Source organism: Caretta caretta, chromosome 1, assembly GCF_965140235.1.
Source record: "Caretta caretta isolate rCarCar2 chromosome 1, rCarCar1.hap1, whole genome shotgun sequence".
In the NCBI taxonomy this organism is placed as follows: Eukaryota; Metazoa; Chordata; order Testudines; family Cheloniidae; genus Caretta; species Caretta caretta.
This window is the reverse complement of record NC_134206.1, coordinates 159,738,230-159,753,470: the sequence shown is the minus strand read 5'-3', so window position 1 is coordinate 159,753,470 and position 15,241 is coordinate 159,738,230. Positions and strand designations below refer to the sequence as shown.

Genomic DNA, 15,241 nt, shown 5'->3' with positions numbered 1-15,241 from the left:
CCTAAGATTTTTGCCCATCTGTCTACAAAAGCAATCAACATAACTGCGGTAGTTCATACTTACATTTTATCAGTAACTACACACCAACCCTTTAGTACTGTACTACTAAATCGTACGAAAATTACCAACTGATATATAGAACTTTTTTTGTAACAAGATAGGCCAGGGTAGATTTTGAAGCAATTTTTAAAACCTGCACATCCTTCACCAGCAGAATGTGAATAATTAATATGAATGGCTACCAAATGCCCCTTGAGTGTAAGGCTAAAATCCTGCAAACGCTTCTGGGCAGAGAAGCGCCTACAGGATATGGACTCATAAGTCCCCATTCCCCACACACAGCTGTCCAAATGGGACCTCTTTCTAAATCCCAGGCCTTTTCCTCCAGCACAGACAACTCCTTCCTGCCAAAGCCACCCCATCCTCACCCAGTGTTTTCCCCAGGAATTGAAATTGGGCGGGGGGGGGCGGCGATGAGGGGTGAAACCATGACGGTGAAGGTGGGCTGTATGGGGCTAGTTGGAGTAGATGGCCTCTGCAGTGTGTATAGGAGAGACTAGGGTTACACTTTTCTCTGAGCAAAGCTTGTGCTCCACTATGTCTTCCAGAGACATTTACAGCTCCATCAAATGCACAAGCAGCCATATGTTCAGGGTCCCATTGGCAAGTATTTAACTCTTCTAAGATGTGGGTTGTCACAGATGCAGCCAATCTGTCCTCTATAACTGGAACATCTAGAAATGCATTTACTGGCCTACCATGGACATCAAGATAACCATACACAATGACTTAATACTTGATGACCATTTGCATTGGTGCATTCATCAGCCATGTATGCAAATTTTTTGAATGTGGTGAGAGAGTTCTTCACTTTTTCAACTGTTGAGTCTTTCACTGTTGCACCGCATGCATCTAGCCAGTCAACTGAGTTTCTTGCAGAAAGATAGTGAGCATTTGCTGTTCTTGTTCGGAACCAGTGTTCAACTTCAGGATGAACAAGTGACAATGCACTTAACATTGGCCTCCCGTTTGCAGTGTGTGGTATCTCTTGCTTAAATAGGAAGTAGGATGCCACGGCCATGTTTGTTCGCATGAACTGTGTTGTGTCTCCAGCATTCTTAACAGCCTCATTAACACTCACCGGTGTTGTCCTTGGTCAGTGGAGACTCAGAGCTCAGAGGTGCTTTCACATGAGTTCATCTCCCATGCTGGGTGCAAGAAGGCACCTTGCTCGTTCCTCCAGCTGCTCACTGTTTGCTCTGGCCACCATTCGTTGTGCCACCATTTACTCCAGCGCTCTGTTGCCAATGGCCCTGCACTGTCACCTTCTGCTGCCACCTGCCACTGTGACCTCTGGTCTCTTGAGGTATTGTTTCATATTCTCTGTGTGTATATAAAGTCTGCTGCAGTTTCCACGGTATACATCTGATGAAGTGAGCTGTAGCTCACGAAAGCTCATGCTCAAATAAATTGGTTAGTCTCTAAGGTGCCACAAGTACTCCTTTTCTTTTCACCAGCTCTCAGTGATTTTAGCTGAGCTCTCAGTGGGGGAACCTCGCTGCTAGTGTGGACTAGGTCGTCTCTTCCACAGAAACACTGTCCCACAGCAGGTCTAAGCACTTAGACCTGATTATCAGTGATTTCAGCTGTAGCGGTCACTTAACAAAACAAAGACTATCTATGGATCCTAATCTGCTCTGTCTTTAAACAGTGGAGAGGGGCAGGTCCAATAGTACTTGTGATGCAGGCAGACCATCAAGCAAAACTCCTGTCCCCACCCTCTCTCTCTCTGTCTGGATGCTCTCAATTAGCACAGGCTAAGTACAGTTCTACTGCCCTTTATTCCTACAATAAGAACATTTCATTACACCTCCCTTCCTCCCCCATTCAAGTGATTTGTAACCCAACCCCAGCCAAAATCTATCACTTGGGCAACACAGCTCTGTTTGCTGGATACCTAGGTAGATTAGGTGTGAATGTAAATATAATCTGGTCCTGAAGCCTTCCTCCCCAGCCCCCAGCTCATCACTAGCTGCAGGGACAGCTCATTTAGACTTTGCTTACAAATCATAAATTTGAAATTATTAGGTTGGCCAACATCACCGAAATGAATACACTGACATTGTCAAACAGCTGTACAAGGAAGTTCGTTTATGTTTATACCTTTCAAATCTATTATACTTTTTCAGATACACATATTTTATTATACACTGTATATGCTTTTAAAGTATGTATTAATGTTTCAATTCAAATTTCCAAACAATCACTAAATTGGCAACACTGCACCTAACTAGTTCACAAAACTGGGGGGTTGGGAAATCCCTGTCCCCAGCTCTCTCCTTACAGCTCTCAAGTGCCCTGCTGAAGGACAGGCAAGTACCGTACAGCAGTGCAGGCTAACAAGCTTTTTCGTTTTAGCATCTGTTGTTCTCGTCAAAACATTTTGCTTATTAAAGCAAATTGGACTTACCTATGAGAGAGTACTGTTGCAATTTAACTACAGTATTTGCACTCGTGCCTCGCCCTGACGACTCTGTAAAGCTGTTAACCTATGATCACTGTAAACATGCACTACAGAAGTACTATACCAAGAACTTAATGCAACAAAAAAATAAAAAATCCGCAGGTAACAGGAAGGTGTGGAATTCTCTTGCAAATCACTTTCCGTTGCGAATAACCAGACATTTCATCCGAGATCGTAAAACGGAAATCTTATCAGTTAACAGAAAAGAGTTAGATAGCTTCGGGTACTACACTTGCTCCTACAATCCCTGGCAATTTGTGATTTTAGTCATTTTTCTGTTTTACGCCGTTTTTCTCTCCACTCTTGCTGCGTCGAAGTCACACACACAAACAGGAGAAACTGACCAGAGACAGAGGAAACAGCGGAATTGAACTATGTATGAAGGGCTTTACAAATACACAGAGCAAACAAACAAACTCAAGAGAGATTAGAGGGAAAATATTTCTCTTTCAGTCCCAGCAGTCTTGGGTGTTACTTTTAACAACAGCAGAAAGATTTAGACAGAAGTGTGAATTGGAAGTTGGCTGTCCCCTTTAAATAGAAATAATTGCGCACACACCTTTTTGTAGACTTGCATGTCAAAAATCTCAAACTACACATTTCAGCAGACGAGTTACTTTGCGTGTGTCCGTGCAAAAGAGCCGCACTGATAAACTGACTTCATTTGCTTCCAAAGCAAAACGGGGGGAAAAGAAACCCAATCGTATTCTACTCCCTTACCATCTTCAGCTGAGAGCTCCAGGTGCAGTAGTCTCAATCAAAAAGCATTTCAGTTTTTAAGTGCATTGGTGGAATGAAGAGCACGCTCTTCAGAGCACCACAAGCCCCAAAATTGTAATTAAAAAGCCCCTCGGGATTTTTGCATAGTCCAACGGCCATACGATGAATTGCAACGCCTGTAACTCTTGGCAGTATAGTCTCTACAGAAGCTATCAGGAAAAATGAAATTCTACGTATAGTTTTTTTTAAAAAAAAGTCACAGTTAAAAGACCGGCAGAAGAATAGGTTATTCTACCTTGGTTTGGGCTAAAATAAGGCCAGCCCTTTTTCGTTAGTCATCGCAAATGGTCACTTACAACACGTAACCCTTTTATTTAAGAGAGAACGTTTAGGGCTTTTCAGCTCTCAGCTAGAACTCTACATATGCCAGTTTCACATAGACGCCTCATCCCGGGCACTCGTGCATACACATTTAATACGAAAGCATGGACAGTACACGCTGGAATTGGGACAGGCACTTACTTTTCATCCACATGAAGGCTTGGGGAGCACTTGATTGCTAGCCATGTTTTCCAGTGTATATGTCGCACTTTGTAAACCTGCCCAAATCCACCCGAACCAATCTTCTCCCAACTAACAAATTCACTGGAATCGAATGTTTTCAGCAGCCCCATTTCCCAATGGGAACTGCTTTCCTTTTCCATGGTGTCCTCTTATTCCTCCCAGGGTGATTTCTCCAGCCACTTGGGAATTTCTGACAGACTGCTTTCCTCTCTCCCGGTCCCCACTTGTTTGCTGATCTGCCTTTCCCTACCCAGGTGACTAAGGTGTATTCATTAACCAAACCATTACATCACTTCCTGAGTTCACTTCTTGCCGCTGTGCGACCTATGTAATCTGAGCAGACACAACAGTTCCAATCAGACAAGCCAGTCCAAATGTGGGTGTAGTTGGGAGTTTTTACGGGACAAAGGTTGTAAAACTGTTCTGGAAAAAGTGAATTCACAGCTATCGTTTTGTGTTTGCTTTATCCGTCTTATTCGCAGACGGACATCCCTACATTTCCCTGGAGCACTATGCAGCGTTTTTTTCATTGCATCCCTAAAAATAAAATACTGAATATTCACCTCATTCCTAACTCATCAGCATAGTTACAAGGGCAATTTATAACTGTTATATTATTACCCCCCTCACTTAATGGAAAACTGCATGCAGTATGCATGTGTGCCATCATCTGAAATAGAAAAGGAGGACTTGTGGCACCTTAGAAACTAACAAATTTATTTGAGCATGAGCTTTCGTGAGCTATGGCTCACTTCATCTGAAGCATGCAGTGGAAAATACAGTGGGGAGATTTTATATACACAGAGAACATGAAACAATGGGTGTTACCATACACACTGTAACAAGATGCTCAAATAAATTGGTTAGTCTCTACGGTGCCACAAGTCCTCCTTTTCTTTTTGCAGATACAGACTAACAGGGCTGCTACTCTGAAACCTGAAACCAACAGAGTAACTTAAATATGAAAAATGTAACTCCTTTCTCCTTAGATTTCAAAACTCCTTATCCCCCAATAGCAAGATCAGTTAAAAAGAAGGTTCTGATCCTTCAGAGTCTTACATATTTGCTTAACTTTATGCACTTGAGTAATCCCATTGATTTAAATAGGATTACTCATGTTTAAAGGTAAGCAGCTGTGTTAGTCTTTGCAGCATCAGGGCCAGGTATATTAAACAAAACAGATTTCCTTGCCTAAATTGCACATCTTACGCTATTAAAACTTAATAAAACTAGTTTAATATTCACTCTTTATGCTGCATGTTTCAATGAAAATGTACTAGTCAATTTTGTAGGTTTTTTTGATAGCCATGTTCTAGAAAATTTCACTTACCAGGACTCAGGCACTAGTACAATGCTGAAGTGTTTGATTTGCAGATACTGCAAGGAATAGATTTTCTCCCTACAGATTTTATGGCCAGAAAGGACCATTGTGGTCATCTAGTCTGACCTACTGCATAACACACTCACTGTTGCCAACTTTAGTGATGTTATTGGAAATCACACAATATTTGCTGTTTATCTTATCTTAAAGCCACAGCTCCTGTCCTCAGATGGTTACATGAGAACCTCAGGCTTCATTTTTTAAAATAAGTTAGTTTGTAAATCTCCTGGTCCTGGAGAAATGTTTGTAAATGTGACCCCTAAACACTCAAAAACCAGAAGGAAATAAAAAGAACCCAATATTTTTAAATCCCCTTATTTTTAAGTCTCTCATTATTTGGGGAGTCTGACACATTATTTTTTAATCATTCAGGTTGGTAGTATGGTAACAGAGGCCATACAATGTCACCCAGGAAATTTTGTTCAGCCCTGATTCTGCAAAGCTCTCCGTGAGGTATCCATCCATGAACAATAATTTGTTGGATTAGGTGTTTTAACATTGTTCAGCCTGATAGATTTTTTAATCTTATTTAACTGGTCTTAGGTTTCATTAAAGCTTATTTTTTACAAAGTGTCAATTTTGGCCAAATTTGACCTGCCAATGTCAGGTGAGAATGTTTAATGTTTTAAACCTCTTATTGCCAAGTACAATTTAGCCAAATTATATTGTAGATACTCTACCATTCATAAGATAGCTCATCTATCACTTACCAAAACAAAACAGTTGTCGTTGTTATGTCTGCGTATACATTTCCTATGATGAACAGTCATTTTAATAAAATTGTGGGTTTGGTTCAGCTGAGTTCTGACAAAAATAAATGTAGACGCACACAAAAATATAACGTTTTAATCATAATGGGACCAATCCTGAAGTTGTTGCTCATAACCTGATCCTGAAAAGACTCTGAGCAGCACCATTGACTTCAACAGGCATAAAGTTAAGCCCTTTTCTGATATTAATTGACATCAATGGAAGTTTTGCCCGAGTAGTAAAACTGGGAACCAGACAGTAGCTGTCTCCTCGGAGTGTGGTCAAGGGAGTGGGGTGCTAGGTGCCCCAACAGCCCCCATGGTGGAGCCAATCACTCAGGCCAGGTCTACACCACAAACTTACACCAGTATAACTATGTCACTCGGGGTACGACAAATCCACCTCCCTGAGTGACAGTTATACCAACCTAACCCGCTGTGTAGACAGTGCTATGGCAACAGGAGAAGCTCTCCCGTCAGCGTACGAGCATCTTCACTAAAGTGCTACCATGATACAAAGGCAACCTTTTAAATGTAGAACTGCCCTCAGTCAGTCTCTGGGCTTTCCTGAGGACAGAGACAGCTCAGCTCCTTGTATCTTTCTCATGACCATGGCACAAGGGGTAGGAGGCAGGGCCATGCTCCATCAAGCCAGGGAGAATATGATACACCCCCTGAGGAGTATAGCAGAGGGCGGGTTTTCATTGCTTGCTTAGTCACTGGAGACAAAGGTCTAGATCCTCAAAGGGACTTAGGTGGTGTTGCAACACTGCGTGGGAGGACAAGGTAGGAGCCTCCCATATAACCTTTAGCACCATAGTTGGTGTATTCACTGTGGATGCAGGAGATCCTGGTTGAGTCTCTTCTGCTGCCTGATAAGGAGAAGGGAATTGAATAAGGATCTCCCACTGTCAGGTGAGTGCCTAACCACTGGACTACCAGAGTGAGTTTTGCTCTGCCTCAGTTAAAGAGCAATGGCTTCAAAAAGAGAGGCTGAGACCATGTCTACACTAGCACTTACATCGGCAAAACTTTTATTGCTCAAAGGTGTGAAAAAAATACACCCCTGAGCAACATATGTTTTGCTGGCATAAGCGCTCCTGTGCACAGAGCTATGCTGGCGGGAGACGCTCTCCCACCGACAAAACCATCTCAATGAGTGGCGGTGGCTATATTATGTTGACAGGAGAGCTCTCTCCTGTTGGCATAATGTGGGTACATGAGCGCTCTTACTGCGGCACAGCTGCATCAGTCCAGCTGTGCCACTGTACGCTTGTAAGTGTAGCCATGACCTGAGAGACCCCCCCCCTGCCCAGTCAGAGTATCCCATACCTCCGTGATTGGGGCACTCCCCTGAGAAGCAGGGAACCCTGTTCAAATCCCGTCTCACCAGGGGGAATTGAACTGGGGTCCACAGGCACTGACTTTCATTTTTCTGGGTGGGTGCTCCATCTCCACCCCGAAATCCCACCCCAATCTGCCCCTCCCCCCAAGGCCCCACCCTTGTTCCACCTCTGCCTGCCCCCACTTGCCGCCGAACAGCTGATTGGCAGGTGACTGGATGCTGAGCACCCACTGGGGGGTGTCTTGCCTCCTTCCCCCAGCTGTTTTGTGTGGAGCTAGGTATGCTCTGAGCACATCTACTGGATAGAGCCCCACAAGTGAGGTAAGTGGAGGCATACCTATCTTCCCCGGTTTGATGATTGCAGTGGGGCTTAGGAAGGAGACTGAGCATACGTACTGCTACCTTGGGCAGACTTCCAACTGCCTTAGGCAGAAAAGTAGGTGCCTAGAGAACTGTTATAGCAAAAATTTAGGTGCCAAGGGAGTTTAGACACCTACAGAGTTAGATGACAGCCTAGCAGGAGTTATGTGGATCGCAGTGGTGCTTAAATCTGGGCCTTAAGCACCTAAGTGCCTTTGCAGATCTAGTCCTAGTTCTCTCACTCACATTGTTCAACTCAACACCATCCTAGTGCAGGGCTGTGGCAAAAAACTACCAGTAGGCCCAACTAAAGTCCTCAGAAACTGGCTACCGATTTGGTTATTCTTCAAAATGTCCTGCTTTATTTGCAGTTAAAAAAGCAAAGGTCTGTTCAAGTGGCAGCACAGGTTTTACATCGGTGACACACGCACCCCTCTCTCATGGAGGGGGAATCTCCAGTTCCATCACGGATAGTATCTTGACAAGATCTGGCCCTTTGCCAATCAGGTTGCATCTCTACTCAAGCAACACTCTCAGTGAACTCGCTGGGAGTATGGGTGTTTTGCTGGAGGAAGGGCTAATACTGTGGGATTGGACCCAAAGGGATGAAGGAAAAGAAATGAGGCAGTAGCCTTCATCCAAGCAGGGATTATTTGAGATATTGGGGGTGGAGGAAGGCAGTCTGCAACCTTTGTTATAGATTCTCTTCACTGTGGTGCTCTGCACGTGAAAAATATAAAAGGTGTGAAGGTCACATGATGTAGGGCAACAATCAACATGCAAATGTCACCTCATAAAGCAAATCTCTGGTTTTTAAAGTGAATACCAGACTATTGAGCCTATTGTTCTGGCAGCTAGTGTTTGAACTGTTTAATCTGGCAAATTAAATATCAAACAGAAAGTGTGTGCTAAATCTATTAATTAGGGATAGCAGCCCAGTAGTCACCTGAATGAAGCCCTCTTTCCATTTTGTCTTTGCAAAGACCTGTGTTTAAAAGGCAACTATTTAAGGTATTTTAAAAAACAGCCTTGAAATGATTCAGGAACATCATGTTTGGGATTTAAGGGCTTGTCTATACACAGAGTAGTTCTTGAATGACCATTCTTGATTAACTCCATGTATGGATACGCTCATTCTGAAATGACAGTGCCTCATTTCCATGGCAGGACCCTAATATTGAACCCAGGCCCACAAAATGGCATCCATAGCCTCCACATCAGAGCAGGAACACTTCGCCACTCCCCTTGACCAGCAGCATTAATGCTAAAGGTCTACAGCACCACAGCAGCCAAGCCCCTGATTGGCTGGACAGAAAGCTTTACCAGTGGATACCTGGATTATACAAAGTCCCAACAGGAAGAGGAAGTTGTCTGAGCAACAGGCCATTGCTGCCCAGACCACCTTGTTGTCCTGCTGTCTCGCCTGACCGTGCCTTGCCAGCTTGACTGACCTTGCCTCCCTATCTTGCAGCCTGGCCACTGACTCCTGTGAGAATTCCAACCATTGCCCCAGACTGCCTTTAATACTAATTGATTTCCCAGTTTCCAGACCACGTGCACACCACATGACCATGGCTTCAGATTGACTCTAGCCTGCTTTGGCCAGTAGGCATTACTTCCTATTACAGTCACAGCACCTAGAGAAAGAAGTTGGATAAAAACAAATACTTTTGCTGGACACTTGCAACATAACAATACTAATTACTTAGAATTCAGAACAACACCTGAGAACCCTAAAACAGAGAGAGAAAAAAACAGCCTGTTCTCCAATGCAGGGAAACATCAGTCACCATGCTTTAAACTCTCTTTCCAGACTGCATGCTGGGCAAACTTTGCTACAAAGCCTCTAACCTGCAAATAGGACCCAGAAACCCCTCCCCTCTTAACGCGATAGCTTGCAATTCTAACCATCCTCAATACTCCACAGTTCCTGCTTGTCTTAATAGTTGGGTTAGTCCTGCTTGGATTAAGAGTTAATCAGAAACAACTTCATGTGTAGACAAGCTGTCATCCAGTCTATGTAACCACCTTATCTTATTAAGGTTACTCTTGCCCTCCCTCCTATTGTTTGTGGTGCTAACTTGTTGCTTCTTGTCTTGAATTGGACCACAGTCATGGAATCAGATCAGTGCAGGTAGACGTTTGTGCCCTCATAGAGCCCCAGTGAAGTCAGAGCAATTTGCAGAATCAGGGCCTTAGACTGTACACTCTTTGTGGCAGGATGTACAGCGCCTAGTACAATGGGGCCTGTGGGCCCTACGCCAATAAATAATAATAAAGTAAAATACAAACATTTGCCTCACTGGAATAATTGGATGTTAGAACTAAGCTAGTTATGATATTTTAACAAAAATATGAGTTAACTGGGGAAAAAAATCCATCCAGATGTACTTAACTGGGAGCTAAAGAATGGCATACTGAAGTAGTGAAAGATCAAGGCCTAAAAAAGCAGCCACGTGAAATCAGGTCCTGTCCATTCAGGGATCAGGTGCCTGCCAGCTCCAATCATGTTTAAACAGGAGTGTTGCTAACCAGGTTCCATCACCATTTGTCTGATCAAAGTATAAAAGTCTTTATCCGCAAAGAGCCATGTTATAAAATCATGCCATTAGAACCCAGTGCGCATGACTCTGAACCCAGTGCAACCAACGCCCTAGAAAACCACACACACAAGCGATTATTGTGCACCAAAGCTGCTTTATTGTTAGTCGACAGCTCTCTAAGACCATGATCCTGCACAAGCACCTGCTTAACTTTATGGTGTGACATTTACAGCAATTTCCTGAAATATCTTACTGCATTAAGTTTGTGGGCCAGAGCTTATATGTAAATCCATGGGGGAGGGTGATCGCAGGGTGATTTTGGGGGAGGGTGATTTGCCTATTCACTGGGGAGTGACTAGGCAAATTCACTCAGGTTGTAACACCACTAGAGAGGTACCACCACCTGGAGAGGTTCATGTATATTGGTTTAAAGTGGCTTCTCAAGGTACCAACACACAAAGAAAGGACTTTTGGATAAAGAGTTTAAATTGACTCAGGACCTTCTTTCTGATCCAGCAAATGAAAAGGACCTTCTGTCCAAGGCAGAGCCCGAATCCTTAGTGAAGGGTTGGAAGGACGAACACTTGCCAGAACCTGAGGTTGGAGTGAGGGGGTGGTCTCTTTAGCACGTGTGTAGGTTCTTGTACTGTTTTAAATGTTTTCTTTGTAATGCTTTTACCTTAAGAATAAGCGTGCTTGCTTAGAAAGGCCTATGTGATAACTTATATCCGCTGGCAATTACAGCAGTTCATAGCCTTCAAAGAGAGAGCAAAGCACAGACACTGGCCTGTTTAAGCAGTCTGGCTTGCTTGGGGACTGCCAGCGTAGGCAGGAAACTGTGCAGTCTGGAAATATCCCAGTCAAGAAGGAGAAAGATGCAGGTCTCCGTCCCCGGAGAGGCGATGCCAGAGGAGCCAGAAACCTAGAGTAGGTGCCCTTGATGGACCACAGAGGTTAATACAGGTGCAGTTGCTCTGAACTGTGACATACCCAGTGTGACAGCCTCAGAGTGTGTAACGTTAAGCACGTGCAGGACTGGAGCCTAGAGCTCCAAGTTTTGTACACCCTGTTTAATCAAGATTCATACTCCATAACATTACTAGTAAGCAATTATATTACAATTAGCAAGGAAAATTCCTCCACCTTACTCTTTACAACACATTCATATTTCAATGTATCCAAAAATAAAGTGATTTAACACTGTTCTTCTGCCTCAACTGACTTCTTCAAGATAAAGCCAATATGGGAATATCATGATGGGTGAGTTAGTTGTACAATATCATTTCTTCCTAAATAAAAGCCACAGTAGGCAGCTTCATCCTGGTTTTTGGGTGGTGTACAGATGATGGTATGTGCCAGGTAAGGTTTCAAATAAGAGCACAGAGATTCTATTTTTTGCCACCTAAAAGGGAGCATTTTAGTCTTTTGGGCAATTTCATATGTACAATGTAAATATTTGCATGTCTTAGAGGAGAATGATATCGTTTAACAAACACTTCACGTGGCATTTTGCTGATAAAGGTACTCTTTCCTAACGCCTAGGTAATGCACAGGAACTGTTTGGCCTTAGAGCACTGGAATTTTCCAGGATGCCAAACAAGTGAATTCTTGAGGGGTGTGGGGAGAGAGGGAAAGGTATGTTCACTATCTCTAAAGTGACAGTCGAACTACCTCACTGCAGTCTGGCCATGGTTCTAGAGCTCCGAAAGCCACCATTTATGCTGTCCAACAAGCTACTACCTCCAAATTGTCCCTTTTTGGCAATGACCCTGGGAGATAGGACAAGAGTTCCACATGGGTATGGATCTCCTAAGTAACCTGTTGAAATTTCCACTCACTGAGAGCCCTAGCTCCTTACAGCAGCCTGATAATGAACAGATGCATTTGAAATCAAAGGTGCAAGAAAAGCCTGGGAACTTGATTTGGGCACTTTCTGCCATTTAATAATTTTCTACATAAGCTTTTCTTCAAAAGAAAAAAGTTAATGAATCTCTAACAACATTCCAGGAATGTCACTCTGAAGCCTAAAATGCCAGCCGAGTCAGTGCGAAGTGATGGAAACAGCTCCAAGCAGGGTTGAGCGCTCTGTGTTCAGCACATCACCAGGTTGATTCATCACTGTGTTTCACTGTCTGTTAACATCCAGTTTTTAAGTTCTCAGCCATTTTCACTTTACGAATTACACCTGTGCAGTGTACAGCTACAGTAAGGCAGGTATCTGTGCCATGCCAACACTCCTAGACCATTGTGATATCAGACATAACTCAGCCAATCGCCACCCATGTGCTATGTGGATACTAGTTTCATGGGTTGCATGAGGGAGACGGCAACAAAGTGATTTTCTTGGCCCAACAGCCACAGTTCTTCAGAACCACCCACACAGCAGCAACACACGATAATTCAAAAGACACATAGCCCCTCATTGCAGCACACACCCCATTGTCCACCCACCCACACAAATCCACACAACACAGCCCACGCGCACACACACACACTTATGCTAATCCCAAATATCACTCTGAAGCCTACCCTGTCTGTTGAGTCAGGATGAAGCAATGGAAGCAGCTACATACATGGTTGAGCTCTGTTTATTTAGAATCCCTCCAGGTTCAATCATCACTGGGATTCACAATTGGTTACCATTCAGCTGTTAAATTCTCAGCCAAGTTACACCTGTGTGACAGCACAAGAGTTACATCAGAAGTGAATTTCGTACTTCTGAGACATGCCCCGCTGACAGCACTGGAGAAAAGAGCTATCACCCACAGAATAGGCACAGCAGGGGCAGCCGCTCCATAAGGGAGGCTGCCAAGCAGTACCGTGGGCTACCGACACACAGCCATCTCTATCGACTTGTTTAAAATTCACTCATGTAGCAAAATGCCAGCTTCTGATAGAGGCCTATAAGTGAGTTGACCAGCCCCTTAGCTCTTACCTCAGAGCCTGGGTGAATAAAAGGGCTCCTGATTATCAGTTCTTAGAGGATGTGACTCTGAGGTTCAGCTTGCAGTTGTGCTGCTCAGAACTGACTCCCTTGAACCATCTCAGAGTCAGCTCCCCACAAAACCGTCTTCAGCTCTCTTATAAACTGCTTGAGGTGCCCTACCCATGCCAGGTGTTTCAAATTGGCTCATTTAGCAAGCCTGCTCCAGGTCTCCTACAGGCAGCTCTCTCACAAGACCCCTTAGATAACGTGTCCTGATTTATTTTAATTGTTCTTTTTCTATACAGAAGTGTATAGAAATAAGTTGACTGATTGTCTGACTACAATGGAGAAATAGTGCAAAGGACTGTGTACAAAATGCTAAGTACCCAAAATAAACAAATTGAAAAAAGAAAGAGAGAAAGCAACTACACCAGGTCCCTGATCTTGCAAGCAATTTTAAATGGGCTTAATTTTACTAGTGTGATTTAAGTTAAGCACATGTCTATGTGTTTGCAGGACGGGAGCCTAATTTCTTTCAGCTCTAGTCATCTCAAAGATTACTCGTAACTATACAGTATTTTCACACAAGTGTTTTTTTCAAGCTGATGTCCCTGTAATAACTGTAGGTGTCAATTAAAGAAACTTTATTCCTGGGGATGATACATGAGCATGAGTTTGCCAGACTGGCAGCTAGACCTTGATGTACATTTAACTTGCACAAACAGTACTTATTCAGCACAGTATGTTAGCTTTCCCTAACTCTGACAGGACTCATTTATTGTCAGATGGAAAAATGGATTTTGAAAAGTTTCTCCAGTGTGTTTCTCCACCCTCTGGTTTCTCCACCTTCCCCCTCACCCAATATTTGCTGTGGCTATTGCAAAGAAATCTCACTCCTTTAGTTGTGTTCCATTGTAACTGACAACATTTCCAAATCATGCCAGAGAACAAGATTTGTACTACACTTCAACCTTTTCTTTCAGGATGATTCTCCTTTAAATATTACTCAATATTCATGGAATAAAACAATCTGAAGTTTCTATGATTTCAGCTCTGTCCTATGCATCGAAGATCTGTGATGTTGTACTGCTATATTGTACTGTAAAACAGAATAGCAGGTATGGAACTATGTGACCTTATAGTCCAAACCAATATATTGTTATAGACAATTTGGTCAAAAGTAGCTACAGATTTTGGGTGCCCAACTTGTGACACCTTGGGCACCCATACATGCAGAGTACTCACATCTCCAAGTTAAGGCCCCAGGCCTGAAAACATGTATGCACATGCTCAGCTTTCCGCATACTTAACAATCCCATTAAGTTAAAGTCAATTAAATATTTTAATTGGACTGCTCACCCTGTGTAAAGAAAAGCAAGTGCATCTATCTTTGCAGGTTCAGGGAGTAAGTTAATGGAAGCTGTCTGTGCTCAGCATCCTGAAACCATGTCCTATATGTTTCAGCTTGAGCACCCAAAAACTGAGGCATAAGATATTAGTAATTGGTTTTGAAAATGTGAGGACCTTTATAGGCATTTTGATTGTGCTTTTCACTGTAATATTTGAACAAATAAAAAACCTGAAAGTAGGGAAATATGTTAGAGGTGGGGAAACTGAGGCACAATTGGGGCAATCCACGAAGGTACTTAGGTGCCTAAGTCCTGTTTTTAGACACCACTGAAATCCACAAAACTCCTGCTTGGTTGCCACCTATCCCTGTAGGCAACTAAATTCACTTGGTGTCTGTGTTTTTCCCTTTGTAAATGTTCACTGCAGCTTCACTCTAGGTCATGTGGGTGGGTCATCCAGATAGACTGTCTCAGGTGAGTTTACACAAAAGCAAGTTCACCTGAGAGAGAGCTGAGCACTGTTCAAATCCCTTCTCCCCCTCAGGAGGAGGGGGAACTTGAACTGTGGGAGGACGCTCCCACATCTTGGGTCAATATTCCATCCCCTAGGGCTATAAGGGAGGTCTGCCTCTCTCCTAGCCATTTTGTTTCAGGCCCCATATGGAACATAAGCTGCTGAAGGCCTATCTTCCCACAGTTCCCGGCAGCCTGGACTTATGCACCTCTGAGAGGGGCAGAGCTTGGTGCACACCCCTCTCATCAGCATCTCCCATCAGCTAC

The 15,241-nt window shown here is 43.5% G+C and overlaps 1 protein-coding gene across 1 annotated transcript in view; it reads right to left on the bottom strand.

Moving 5' to 3' along the window:
- The window catches only part of RIPK4 (receptor interacting serine/threonine kinase 4), a 36,694-nt gene extending 32,649 nt beyond the window's left edge, over positions 1–4,045 (bottom strand). The window contains exon 1 of the mRNA XM_048865967.2: positions 3,767–4,045. Coding sequence (XP_048721924.1) covers positions 3,767–3,948 — 182 coding nt within the window. The 5' untranslated portion in view covers positions 3,949–4,045. The remainder of the gene's footprint in view (positions 1–3,766) is intronic.
- Between the last annotated feature and the right edge of the window lie 11,196 nt (positions 4,046–15,241).